Below are 15,047 nucleotides of genomic sequence, written 5' to 3' on the forward strand. Positions count from 1 at the left end.
TATGTTATGACAAGTATGACCTACTGCAGATATAGGCCTATTCACCATAGGTTTTTATATGGAAGACTGAATGAAATATGTTGTTAACTTGTGCATTTATAGTTACATTCAGATATTAACCAAATTTAGCCAGACATACAGTACCGTGTAATCATATGGATCCTTGATTAGCTGTAGTAACTTTCTCTATTGGTCGTTATGTTTTGTACAGCTACAAAACAGTATCCTACCTACACAGCATTTTATGAAGCAAACACAATTCATCCCTTTTCTAAAATTCCAAGGGCCATTTAAAAGAAAGACACAATACTGTTCACAATTTTTTTTATTGACACCATTTATGAATTATGATGACTCCCCTATTGTTTACCCCTCTTCTTTAACTATTTTTTAAAAGGACGTGTGTGTGTGTGTGTGTGTGTGTGTGTGTGTGTGTGTGTGTGTGTGTGTGTGTGTGTGTGTGTGTGTGTGCGCGTGTGTGTGTGCGTGTGTGTGTGTGTGCGCAGAATTGATGTCAGGTGTGTGTGGATTGCATCAATTTGCTCCTGATCTTCAAAGTACAGCGGCACAAGCACTTATTGCTGGAACAATAGTGAAAAAAGTGTCAAGCCACTTTGATTTCTTTTGGCCACCAATGATGGACTGTGCAGAGAAAATTGAAAATGACATTAAAACCATGTCCATGTATGTCTCTGTAAGTTGTTTATTTTGTAAGTCATAAAAAAATAATGGGTGTTTATAAGTTTAGAGATAGATTTTCATTTTCTTATAGCTAAAGCAAACACCCCTTTATGAGATGCAAGTTAAAAAGAATTTGGTAAAGACAGAGTATGATAAAACCGACATTAAGTGCACATACCCTACATTTTAGTCCCGACCAGTAAGCTATTTTAATGTAAGGAGTAAACAGAGTCTTACCAGAAGAGGCCATCTCACAAAAGCTAAAGACAGTCAACAAAAGAAAATGAAAAAGAAAATGCATTTTAAAGTGAGTAGAGAAGACTAGGGGCAACTAAACTTACACGTGGTACAGCTAAGTTTAAGCCAAATAGAACATAAACCTGACCGTCAAGTACTTTTTGTCTCTCGAAATAAAGTATAGACCCATCCATTGATATAGAAATGAATTGATAGGCTACCTATACCGAGCTAATTGTTTATAAATAATAAATGTTGCATCATTGCTAAACAACAATAACTTTAGCAGATTATTTAACACACAAATGACAGAATCTATAATTTTTTGTCAGATTTTCATTCTAACGATAAAAATCTTGATTATACGGTATTATTACTTTGTCTTCTGGGCAAGATTCATCCTTATAAAGACAGAACCATTCAATGATCCTGATTTAAGTATATTCTCCTCTGATATAAAGTCCCTTTTTTCTTCTTTTAAGAAAATGTCAAAACCTTTAACTCAAAGGTTTCTAAAATAAATAATATCATTGACTCTGATGTAAAGCACCTTTAATTTTTTATATTGACAAAATGTAAAATTTCTCTTTCTCACTGTGAATGTCTTGTATCCTTTCATTTGCAATACAAAATAAATAAATGTATTAATTAAAAAACAAAAGAAGATTATTTACTAACATAACTCAATTTGTGTCGCTGTACAGCCTCCCTCTACTGGACGCATCAGGAACAACAGGGGCGTAAAACTGCGAGGGGCGTATATCTGCCGGCTCCAGGTCTGCAGCCTCCCCTTACTCGGTTGCTGCTGGAAGAGGTGTTAGTGAGGCCAGCAGGGGGCGCTCATCCTGTGGTATGTGTGGGTCCTAACGCCCCAGTATGGTAATGGGGACACTATACTGTCAATTGAGCACTGTCCTTCGGATGAGACGTTAAACCGAGGTCCTGACTCTCTGTGGTCACAAAAAATCCCAGGATGTCTTTCGAAAGAGTAGGGGTGTACCCCGGTGTCCTGGCCACATTTGCCCAGTGGCCTCTGTCCATCATGGCCTCCTAATCATCCCCATGTATATACATACCAATTGGCTTCATCACTCGGTCTCCTCTCCACCAGTCAGCTGGTGTGTGGTGGGCGTTCTGGGGCAATATGGCTGCCGTCGCATCATCCAGGTGGATGCTGCACATTGGTGGTGGTTGAGGAGATTCCCCCTATGTGAAGCGCTTTGAGTGTCCAGAAAAGCGCTATATAAATTTGATGAATTATTATTATTTAAAATAATACACTTTATTTCAATGGTCCACTTTAGACATTCTACTAACTATAAGTAACTTGTTAACTAGATGTCAACTAACTTATGTAGAGTATTAGTAGACAGTGGGCAAGGGTTAGAATAAGTTTACATGTAATTGCAAAGTTACTTTTAGTCAAAAGAATGTCTAAAGTGGACCATTGAAATAAAATGATACCAAATGATTTTTATAGCTCTACACAATTGACTCATTTCTGTCCATTATTATTTCTCCTGAGGAATTTTAGAAAACACATCTGAGACAAAGTAAATAATTATGCATGAAACAACTAAGAATTCATAAATGTCATCTGAACAAAAAATGTAGCACTTAACAATGTCCCATTAGTTAAAGGGATAGTTCACCCACAAAATTAAAATTCTGTCATTAATTTCTCACCCTCATGTCATTCCAAACCCATAAGACCTTTAACATAATACATTAATGAGCAATAGATTTGTTACAGTATTTAATGTTTGTTGACGTTAGTTGTTAGTTCATGTTAGCTCAGGTCCATTAAATATTTTTTACAGAAACAACTTTTGATTTATGTATTAGTAAATGTTGTAATTAACAAAGATTAATAAATGTTTTTGAAGTGTTTTTCATTGTTATTCATGTTAACTAATGCAACCCTATTGTAAAGTCTTACCCAAATTCAATTGAATGCACACATTGGATCTTTAAATTATGCAATAATGTAATGCAATGATGAACAATAATGATCATCATAGTTCAGGGTTCATTTATAAAGCAGCACGTAGTTAACTGTGTTACTGTATAATGATATGAAGTTCACTGAAGGCAAGTTAAGATGAGAACCCAAGTGCAGCTTTATTTCCAAAACGTGATCAAACATTAAAAAAAGGCATGGCGTGGCATGAAACTCACAGCAGAAACATAGACATTAATGTGAAGCTTACCAATAGTGGTTACAGTGAAAATACTTGACCAAGACACAAGGCAAACATGAGGGCTAAAATACACAAGGACTAATGACTAGACAAGAGGCACCTGTGAACAATGAAACGATGAACCAATGACAACATGACACATCAGACAAGGGAACACATGGCAGGATCACATGAGTAACGGGGAATCACATGACAAAGACATGAAACAAAACCAAAACAAGATGTGACAGATATAACCTCTGTGGGTAAGGTCCTGTCATGTTTATGTTTTGTTCACGCCATGGTTTTATGTTAGATCACAGTCTGTAAATAAACTGCACTTGGGTTCTCTACAAACTTGCCTTCGAGGACTGCTTTACATACTGGTTATCAGTCCTGTGTGTGGTGTTTTTACACAAAGTGGCTCCTGAATCATTAAAGAGATTCACTGAAGCTTGAAGAGTTCACTAACAAGAGGAACATGTGTCACTGTCTGTGTGCTGTCATTATTAAGAGCAGCTGTAAACCTTCATTTCAAGGATCAGTGTGTGTTTGTTCATCAATCGCCTTTCAGGACGCTGCAGTCAAAGCATCACTGCGGGTTCATGATGCACTGCAAACAGTTGCGTCCAATCTAAATATTTACGAGGTCTGATATCAGAACATGGAAAGACACTGGAAAACCTAAACAAACACATGATCATTAGCGTTTAAACACGGACCACCAGCACATGCATCCTCACTGTGGGAAAAAGAAACTCGGCCACACATTTTCATCATGGAAAGTTTTATATATCAGAGCACTGATGGACCACCTTCAAATATCATTAGATACATATATCATTAGATACATAGTTTAAAATGTACAGTGTCATTATGCTTGATGATCCTTGAAAGCTTAATATCTCTCTTAACATTGCTATATCACTCGAAATGTTTTATGACATACACCAACGGAATCGTTCTCCCTGGAAATCACATGATCAGTTATGAGAACGGCGGCTCCAGATGGCTTCTGCCATATACAATTATTTCATAATTCAGAGCGATGTCTTTGAATAAAAAAAGAAGCAATTTATACATGTACTGCATGTTTAAAAAACAGACAATCTTAAAAATATATCTTGATTAAATCAAATAGCACCCTAACGGGGCTTCTTGAAATGAGGAGTATTATTTCTGTCATTAATAATCACAGTTTAGCTAGGTTAAAATGTACATTAGATAATACAACCAAAGAGAGAGGAGGTCAGTCCAATGGCCTCTTGTCTTGCTGTCATCCAGCGGTCATCAAACACGTTCGGCAGCAGAACTGGCGGAAGAGCTTCTTCTCACATAATCGGTTTGACTTGACCATCTCGCAGAACACTTCATCCGCTGGGAAAGAGAAAGAGAAAGTCCAGACTTTACTCATTGACGTCTGTTTAGAGTTTGCATGTCCCAGAATGCCCTGCATGTTTGAGTTCTTCTCCACAGTCGGCTTCAATAAGATCATTTTGACTACACTCACACTGTAGAAGCATTTAATAGTCATTTTGTGTGTAATCAATTGACACCTGTTACTAACTTCAATCTCAAATGGCAACTATGGTATAAAGATATGAAGAGTTTATTCTATTTTCCTCAAAGTGTCTCTTATTTTCCATTTCCACTCCACAGTGGAAATGCTCTTATTCCACTCTTATTTTCCATTTCCACAATGCCGTGCACTGGATCACCATTGTCAGAATCAATGCCGCTGACACAAGTGGACTGTCTACTGTCCTCTTTCTCCTCTCAGGGTGACCTGATGGTCGTGTTATGTAAGTTTGGACAGAAAGAAAGGCAGCAGCTCCTGGTGAAAGCATTGTTGCTGCCCTGCCAAAGCTCTGCCTCCACTCACACAACCGCCGTTTACAACAAATCCCTGTTTTATCCAGCCTTTCAGTCAAGCATGACCCTCTTCCCTTTTATCTTTTCTCTGTACGTCACTCTCTCCTGAAATCTTTCTACCGATTGTGTCCCTCCTTTCTTTGCTCTCTAACTGTCAGCTTTTATAGTTGTGCAACTGTGTTTGAGAAGATCTGAATTCTGAAAGCCCCGTAAAAACTCAGGTCAGATCAATTTGATGTGACATCATTCTTCTCAATAACTCGATGTGACTATAATAGCAAAAAGCTTCTCAAAAAACGTGAAGGATAAAATTAGCTAAAAACAATTTTGAAATCTGTGAATATATATGAAGGTTGAAGGTTTTAATTTAAATAATAATTATTACACAGTGAATTAATAATTATTAGCCTGATTCACAAACAAATGGTTCTATTTATGTATAAGTCACAATTCACAACTCATGAATCATTTAAACTCATGAGTCATTGCTGTATGTTTATACAAATCAGTGTAATTAGAAAGACAATAAATAATCTATATTTAATTTAATTAATTCGATTATTAACATGTTATTTCCTTAGTCATATACAAAATGAGATGTTTGACAATGTCCTAGTGACTCTTTTCCATGCAACAAAAGTGAATCTTAAATGTAAATCTCCAAAAAGGATAATGGAAAATGAGGGAAGTAAATAACAGAATTTGTATTTGTCCTATGCAACAATACAGAAGAATAAAGAGAAAATCCCTATGCATAAACACACTCTCTTACACTAATGTTTGCAACAGCACACATATGTACACTAAACTCCACAGATAACTCACTCTATCACTCTAAATCAATCACAAGAGCTCGATACAACACAATAAACTGCATCTGCTGCTGTCACCCTTCTCCACAACACCAGCAGATGAGTCGGGTAGGGAATCAAGAACTGTGGGAACCGAATCATTCTCATGATGTTAACCATTCTCTGAACGTTCATTACTGAATCTACAGTGCCATGATTTTTTATCTGAGTGGTGAGTTTGCACTCTAAATCGAATGTGATAAGGCCAAGGTTGTGCATTGCAGGAAAAAAAACACATTATGCGGGTTGTCACACTGCAGTAAACAGTGTAGCCTGATTCACAAATGAATGACTCTTATGAACCGGTTTTATTCGGTGAATCAACCTCAATAGCCCCTTTTACACAAAATTACCATTAAAGAGATCATGTGTGAACAGGACCTTTTTTCAAAAATACTGGTAAATCAGTTCTGGCAATTTCCTGGTATGAGAAGTTGTAACATTACCAGTAAATTACCGTTATGATCCTGTGTATGAACAAAGAATCAACATTACCGGTAAACCACATACAAGGTCTGAATGCGCTGACATAAGAAATTTGCTTTGGGCCAATTATAAAGCTCTGTCAGATCTGTTTACGGTAAGTTCCGGCTGATGTAAACATGCGCTAGACGAACATTTGACTTTGGCACTGCGCCTAGCACTCGAGAGCCTGCCTTCCTTTCCATTCATCAGTGCTGCGGCTCTGCAGTTACTATTGTGTACTACAGTCACTGCAGTACTATAGTAGCCTAACTATTATGCATTTCGTGTTTTGAGGGGCGAAACACCAGTCACTCAGAAGTAAAAAAAAGCAACTAAAATAAAGGATAAAGAAAACAGCTCAGCTTACAAAGTTCATTTATAATGATAAGTTCACTGTCATTTTAGTACTGATGTGTTAATAATGGGGGTGTAACAATATATATTGTGTCACAATATATCGCAATACAAAACTGCAACAATATGTTTCAAGGATAGTGACAATATATATTGTGTATGGTTCACCCAAAACTGATTTACCAGTTCTTGCTGTGAGATTTTACTCCACTCTTTCACCAAGGCACTTTCAAGTTCTCAAAAAAAGGGGGACATGATAACACATGGTTAGGTTAAGGACTGTTAACACACTTAAGGACTGTTCCACAAGTACATGTGCAAATGTTGTTTATGGTTCACTGAACAAGCATGAAAAACATTTAACCCATTTCTAAGAAAGATATGTAAAGCTTATTTGTATTGTACAAAACTATCTATATCTATATATATATATATATATACAGTGTTTCCCCTAGGATTCTTTTTGGGGGGGGGGGGGGGGGGGGGGTGTTGCGGAGCGGGCGTGTTACGGATACGTGGTGTAATTTTTTTGCAATCAAAAAGCATGTCTAATTAATTGAAATCATGTATTATGAATCATTAAACAATACTTTTTTATAAAATATATGAAAAAAAATGTCACACTAATTAATTCTGCGCTAATTCACACTAACACTAATTCTGTGTTGTGTTTTTTCTGGTAATAAAATGAAGACATAAAACAAAAATTGTATCATTTATCATCAATTTTAATCATGTGAAATTAAATAAACTTTTTGTCAAATAACTTGCTGCACAATGAGCTTTACTGTTAAAATTAAAACATGGATTATTCCTTAAAAATTTCAGTTTTGATGATAATTTATTTGGATTAGTGTTAGTGTATTATTACATTGGGACATATCTAAATTCTAATGTACAACAGTAATATATTTCTGTCAAGTTAAACCGAACTTTTATTTTGACGGGTTGCCGTGAAGACCTTTTGAGTTTCTGTGTGTTTATGTCATGATGATAGTTGTTCTCAAATAAAGCGGTTAAATGATCACGAAGTAGGGTTGGGAACATACTGTCTATGGTTGGGAATCGTAAGAAATTTTTCGGTTCCGATTCCGGTTCCGCCAAACGATTCCGGTTCCGGTTCCCATTCAATAAAAATTATTAAAACTAATACAAATAGTAGTACGGGGAAAATACACAATCCTTTTTGTGTTTTATTTCTGATAGGCCCTACTTGTCAAATGAGTTTAACAGACTGGCAATGTCAACAAATGCAACATATTATTTAGCAATATTTTTTTCTGAAGGAAAATAAAAAATGTTGCATTCTCAAGGATAATTTGGGACCTCTCCTATATCTTATTGTATATCCAGCAGTGGAATACCCTCTCAGAAGGGGTAGAATATGCTTGAACACACATGTAAGATCCAGACAGGTGAAACATAATATTTTTTAAATCGGTTTGAATGATTGATTTCTGTGAAACTTCACTTGTTTCCTTACTGGATTAAAGTGCTCTAGCAGTTAATAAACAGAAATGCATGCGTCTTGCGGAAGAACATTGTAGCCGGAGCTACTTCTCTATGTTTATGTCAATGACGCGAGTGAGTCACGCAGGCACTGGGCTACTCCGCAGCAGTGCCTAAACGCTTATTACAGCCTTACCGTAGTGATTCAGGATAAGACAAAAACACGTTTTGAAAAAAGGCATTCATGATGTAATCGCTCATTATATACATTTTGTAAATTCTGAAGCGAATTTTCGTTATTTGAAGCGACTTTCAAAAGGTGATTAACTGTTTTAACATCAGTGTTTATTCTCGAACTATAAACTTTTATCTCAGTACTTCTGTGATCATTTGAATATTTTTAACACAGAAATATCGATACTGTGTTGTTGAAAAGACAGAAAGTAAAGCTAACGTTAGATGTTTCATGTCAGCGACAGCGCAAACAGATTTGAATGTCCCGGTGTGAAGTTTTTGTCATTTAGGAATAAGATCGCGTGGGTGTTTGAATCGAGATCGTTTAAAGATTAATGGTGCAGCTCTACTGTCTTATTCTCTCTCTCTGCGTTGATATCTGACGCAATTTTTTTTAACTTGTTATACGAATAGCGCGAGGGACAGTGCATTCATTACAATTTTAATATTTATGTGGTGAGACGTCGCTATTAAAGGATAAGCTCCCAGCACTTCGTCCACACATCGCATCAGAACCAAAAACACTACCGGTTCTGCATAAGAACCGGTTCTCGGTTCCCAACCCTATTACGAAGTGACTTTCAGAGTGGATCTAGAGCCTGGAGAGGAAGTTCATGCGTTTGTGTCTTCATATAGGCCAAAAAATAGCGCAAGCGTCACACGTGCTTCAGTGTGTGTGTGTGTGTGTGTGTGTGTGTGTGTGGTAAATGAAACTGCGCGTCGGCGGCACCATTCATTCACACAGAACATGCAGGATTCGTATTTAAATAGTCTTTGTGTTTTAATATTCACACACACTAGTCACCATCGCGATTTGATTTCAAGTGTACTGAACTGCTTTCTATTTTTTCCTCAAATTTACAAATTCCGTGAAATTCCGCGTTATACACTAAATTCCTTTTTTATGACTGGATTTCGTCAGCATTTTAGGGGGGGCGGGGGGTCGTTTTGGGGGGGCGGGGCGCCCCCCCAAAACAATGGTAGGGGAAACACTGATATATATATATATATATATACATATACAGCCATACATATACAGTGAACAAAATTATAAACGCAACACTGTTGATTTTGCCCCCATTTTTCATGAGCTGAACTCAAAGATCTAAGACTTATCCAATGTACACAAAAGGCCTATTCTCTCAAATATTGTTCACAAAAATCTGTCTATATCTGTGTTAGTGAGCACTTCTCCTTTGCCGAGATAATCCATCCACCTCACAGGTGTGGCATATCAAGATGCTGATTAGACAGCATGATCATTGCACAGGTGTGCCTTAGGCTGGCCACATTAAAAAGCCACTCTAAAATTAGCAGTTTTATCACACAGCACAATGCCAAAGATGTCACAACTTTTGAGGGAGTGTGCAATTGGCATGCTGACTACAGGAATGCTGACACCAGCCCAGGACCTCCACATCCAGCATCTTCACCTCCAAGATCGTCTGAGACCAGCCACCCGGACAGCTGCTGCAACAATCGGTTTGCATAGCCAAAGAATTTCTGCAAGAAACCGTCTCAGGGAAGCTCATCTGCATGCTTGTCATCCTCATCAGGGTCTCGACCTGACTGCAGTTCGTCGTCGTAACCGACTTGAGTGGGAAAATGCTTTCGATGGCGTCTGGCACTTTGGAGAGGTGTTCTCTTCATGGATGAATCCCGGTTTTCACTGTACAGGTCAGATGGCAGACAGCGTGTATGGCGTTGTGTGGGTGAGTGGTTTGCTGATGTCAATGCTGTGGATCGAGTGGCCCATGGTGGCGGTGGGGTTATGGTATGGACAGGCATATGTTATGGACAACGAACACAGGTGCATTTTATTGATGACATTTTGAATGCACAGAGATTCCGTGATCGAGATCCTGAGCCCCACTGTTGTGCCATTTATCCACGACCATCACCTCATGTTGCAGCATGATAATGAACGGCCCCATGTTGCAAGGATCTGTACACAACACTGAAAACATCCCAGTTCTTGCATGGCCAGCATACTCACCGGACATGTCACCCACTGAGAATGTTTTGGATGCTCTGGAATGGCGTATATGACAGCGTGTTCCAGGTCCTGCCAATATCCAGCAACTTCGCACAGCCATTGAAGAGGAGTGGATCAACATTCCACAATCAAAAACCTGATCAATTCTATGCGAAGGAGATGCAGGAGATGTTGCACTGCGTGAGGCAAATGGTGGTCACACCAGATACTGACTGGTTTTCGGAAAAAACAAAAGTATTGCGTTTCTAATTTTGTTCAGTATATATATATATATATATATATACTGTATATGATAATTAGCCTGACTCATGAGTAATCGCTGTATGTGTACCTAATGCTCAGATGTAAATCAGTGTAATTATTGACTGGTTGTTCATACAACAGAGAAAGATAAATTAAGTTAACTAAATAGATTTTTTAAGTTCATGTTAGATTATTAGCTTCACATAATTTAATTTAATTAGATGAATGTGATGTGAATCATTCCAGCAGCCCTTGTAATCTGCTGATGGGGTCTGTGTCTACATGTGAAGAAAACCAGAGTACAACAAACATTAACAGCGACAGCTGTTCAAAGGAGCGTACCGTTGTTACAGGTGGCGTTCACGATGCACATCCGACTGATGAGGCTGTATCCGTCCTTGCATTGCTTGCAGCTCGTTCCAGGACCCTGACAACTCAAACAGTTCTCCTCACACCTGAAGATCGACAGAAACACTTCACATGAGTTTCCTCTTTTCATGTCTAAAAATATAAAAAATGAAAATGACAGATTTCCTGAAAACACGAGGGAAGCCAGACGACCAGAACAGGAGCATCATCACATGAATATATATGAAGGTATGCGGCCGACCAGGTCCGACGCATTAATGCCAAAGAGTGACAGCCGTAAAAAGAGTGAATGCCTTGAATCATAAAGTGGCGTTTTAGTATGTTTTTGTATTAGTTACTTTAGTTAATATGAGTCAAACTGTGATATTGGATCTTGGAAGAGGAACATTAAACTAAGTTCAGCCCCATAAACGTGAGCTCAGAGCTTGTTAATTCAACTGTCCCATATAAACACCTCAGTGCTCTACATCCACTAGTCCAGGTCATTACTTTCCAAATTGAAAGAGGTCACGTACCCTGATGTGCTCAGAGCGTTCACTGTGAATGAGAATTAATGCTCATTAAGAGGACACCTCATTCACACACCGGGCAACTGCAACTGAGAGTCAGACTGATGCTGCTGATGCTAGATATCTGACAAACATTGCTTATTAAAGGAAAGTTCACCCAAAAATGAAAATTCTGTCAGCATTTTAGCTACTCACCATCATGTCATTCCAAAAAGATATGAATTTCTTTCATACACATTTGAAACAAAATGAGTGAATAAATGACTGCATTTTCATTTGTGGGTTAACCGTTCCCTTAATCAAAAATTGTGAAATTTGAGTTTTTTTTATTTAAAATAAGTCTCTTATACTTACCAAGGCTGCATTATCCAAACAGTAAATACGATTACAATTTAAATCTTATTTTAAAAAGTAATTTGATCCTTCAGAAATCATTCTAATATGCTGATTTTCTGCTCAAGAAACATTCCTGATTATCATCAATGTTGAAAACAGTTGTATTGAATAATATTTTTGTATAAACTATGATAATTTTTTCCAGGATTCTTTGATGAATAGAAAGTTCAGATGAACAGCATTTATTTGAAATAGAAATGATCTTGTAACATTATAAATGTCTTTGCTGTCACTTTTCATAAATTTTAATGCATCTTTAATATAAATATAAAAAAACATTCTAATGACCTCAAACTTTTGAACTGTAGTGAATGTATACAGAAAAAGTTCTCACACAAAATTAATAATGAGCGTGTACATACAAAACAAGTTTCCCTTTCAAAAGCTACAATCGATGCTGCGCTGCGTAGCGCATTGGGAACGTTTTAATCGTGACCTGCGGTGAATATAGTGTAAACACGTCGATGGACTCGACCGGAAGTAATATAGCCGCGGTCGGTGACGCCATCGGCGCGCACCCACGACGCGAGGCTATAATTGGATGAGCCACAGGTGCATCGTCAGGACTTTTGTCTTCAGAGACCTCTCTGTGTTTGGTGTGCAAGCATATCTTTCTCTCTCTGTCTACTACAGATCTTGATAGGAGTTATTTAGCTTTACAACTGGCACTATGCAGATCTTTCTCTTTCTCATCTCTGAACGTTTTAAAAAGAGTTTAAAAAATAAAAAGAGAAATGAGTCAGCAAGGTAGTAAGCGTTGTGTTCCTCCATGTTCTCGTCCTATGTCAGAACTGGATGCACACGCTTACTGCTTTGTGTGTTTGGGGGAGGAGCATGCAATCGCTACATTGGAGTCAGGAGAGTGCGAGCATTGTGAACTGTTCACATTTAAAATGCTTCATGCTCGTCTTGGCTACTTTCAGTCTGCACCCGCATTATCATCGTGGGGCTCCAGAATGGACTTGGCTGACGAGCAAGAGACGGGTCACACCCTTTCGCTTGCTCGTTCACCAGATCCACAAGTTCCCTCACGTGATCCTTAAGCGCACCCCAGTGCTTCCTCGGCTCATGCAGGGGACGATGATGAATCTTTTGGCTCTACGGACTTCGAGAAGCCAACCTCTGAGCGTTCCTCGCACGACGATAAATCCGTTGAGGAATTACTTTAGGTGATTACTCGTGCGTTGGCCAGATTACAGCTTGACTGGCCTCGCGAACAAGAGACCACCAAACGCAGTAAGCTTGAGGATAGGTTTCTGTCCGGTGGCAGGGACCACAACATCGGTCTCTCCCCTTCTTCGAGGACCTCCATGATGAGCTATCTAAGTCATGGAGAAAACCATATACCTCTCGTGTTTTTGTTCCCTTGACGTCGACTTTTTCGACTATCGTGGGTTCAAAGGCGCGGGGGTATGCGGAGATGCCTCAGGTTGAAGAGACGCTCGCAAGCTATCACTCAACTGGGTCTGCATCTTCGCTTAAGAGACCTACCCTCCCCACGAAGCCATGCAGAACACCATCGGCTCTTGTGGGTAAAGCTTACCAAGCAGCAGGTCAGGCTGGTGTTGCGCTGCACACAATGGCTGTGTTACAGGCGTACCAGGCAGACCTCTTGAAGGACTTGAGTGCGGGCACTACGATAGATGAGGAAGCATTTTCTGAACTGCGCCGGGCCACATACCTTTCTCTCCGTGCCACTAAACAAATGGGCCGTTCTATGTCTGCTTTAGTTAGCGCGGAGAAGCATCTGTGGCTCTACCTCACAGGGATAAAAGATAAGGACCGTGTCATTCTTATGGACTACCCGGTTTCTCCCTCTGGCCTGTTTGGCGACTCGGTCAACACAGTAGTCACCATGTTCAGAGAGGTTAAGAAACATGAGGAGGCGTTTGTTCAGTTCCTTCCTCGCCGCACTCAAGGGGAGGGGCCATCGACCAACCAACCTCTCACCTGTCCTTCAAGACCCAGGGAGGTGAAAAAGCAGAGCGTGGCGAGCCGCCCTCCCCCTAGTAAATATTGGGGACAGGCTCGTCACGCTCAGCAACCTCCCAAGCCAGACCTCAGGACAATCATCAATAGAAAGAAGAAGTCCTGATGGTCTGGCGCCCAGTCTGGTGGGGGTAGCCCCCCGCGGGACGGGGTGCTTATTACAGTATATCAGTCCGCCCCTTCTCGTTAGCCCCACGAACCCTCTACATCCCCACCACTTCTGGTGCTTCAGGGGGCAGCGGTTTTCAAGCGAAATGTTAGATGTTCCGTTGCTTCCTGCTTTCATCCAGGACACGGAACATCTAACATCCCCTCAAAAGGAAGTGTTAAAGTTGATACCACTATCAGAAAGTCTGGCAGCGTGGAAACTTCTGCCAGGCATTTCTGCTTGGGTATTAAGCACAGTACAAATAGGATACAGAATCCAATTGATTCATCGTCCTCCGCGTTTCAACGGCGTGGTCTCCACTTCTGTGAGACCGGAGCTGAAGCATGTACTGTCATAAGAGCTACAAACTCTTCTGAGCAAAGAGGCCATAGAACATGTTCCTCTTCCAGAGAGAGAGTCAGGCTATTACAGCAGATACTTCCTGGTTCCCAAGAAGGATGGGGCGTTGCGTCCAATCTTAGATCTTCAAGGCTTAAACCGTACAGTTAAAGCGCTCAAGTTCAAGATGTTAACCGTCAAGACGGTCATGTCGCAAATTCAACATCACGATTGGTTCGTCACGATCGATCTGAAGGACGCATATTTTTACATACAAATATTGCCACAACACAAGAAGTTCCTGAGGTTCGCTTTCGGGGGCGAATTTATACCAATACCAATTTCGGGTTCTTCCATTTGGCCTAGCCTTGTCATACACAAAATGCATGGATGCAGCACTGGCTCCATTAAGACTCCAGGGCATTCGCATTTTGAAGTATATAGACAACTGGCTAATACTAGCACAATCGCAAAAGATGGCGCTTCAACACAGAGACGTCATGTTAGCTCATCTAGTTTCTCTAGGGTTGAGACTCAACACTAAAAAAAGTGTTCTTTCTCCTGCCCAGAGAACGACTTATCTCGGGATTGTTTGGGATTCGATCATGATGCGCGCACAATTGTCTCCTGCTCGAATCGAGACCATTCGGCTAACCATGAGCAAAGTCAGGCTAGGTCAAGATCGCACTGTTCATCAGTACCAAAAAATTTTAGGTTTTATGGCCTCAGCATCCA

At 39.7% G+C, this 15,047-nt stretch overlaps 1 protein-coding gene across 5 annotated transcripts in view; it reads right to left on the bottom strand.

Moving 5' to 3' along the window:
* Nucleotides 1-3,868: 3,868 nt before the first annotated feature.
* Nucleotides 3,869-15,047, bottom strand: part of pcsk6 (proprotein convertase subtilisin/kexin type 6) — an 88,865-nt gene continuing 77,686 nt past the window's right edge. For 4 of the 5 annotated variants that reach the window (XR_013203613.1, XM_077228000.1, XM_077228002.1 and 1 more), the window contains 2 exons: nt 10,905-11,017; nt 3,869-4,475 (listed from right to left, as the gene is read on the bottom strand). Coding sequence is in view for 4 of the 5 variants with exons in the window: in XM_077228000.1 (XP_077084115.1) it covers nt 4,375-4,475; nt 10,905-11,017 (214 nt within the window). In the remaining variant the exon portion in view is untranslated. The remainder of the gene's footprint in view (nt 4,476-10,904; nt 11,018-15,047) is intronic. The other variant, XM_077228001.1, reaches the window with a different exon arrangement.

This window comes from Siphateles boraxobius, unplaced genomic scaffold (assembly GCF_051911475.1).
Source record: "Siphateles boraxobius isolate OS27281-9 unplaced genomic scaffold, OSU_SipBor_1 130, whole genome shotgun sequence".
NCBI classification, from domain to species: domain Eukaryota; kingdom Metazoa; phylum Chordata; class Actinopteri; order Cypriniformes; family Leuciscidae; genus Siphateles; species Siphateles boraxobius.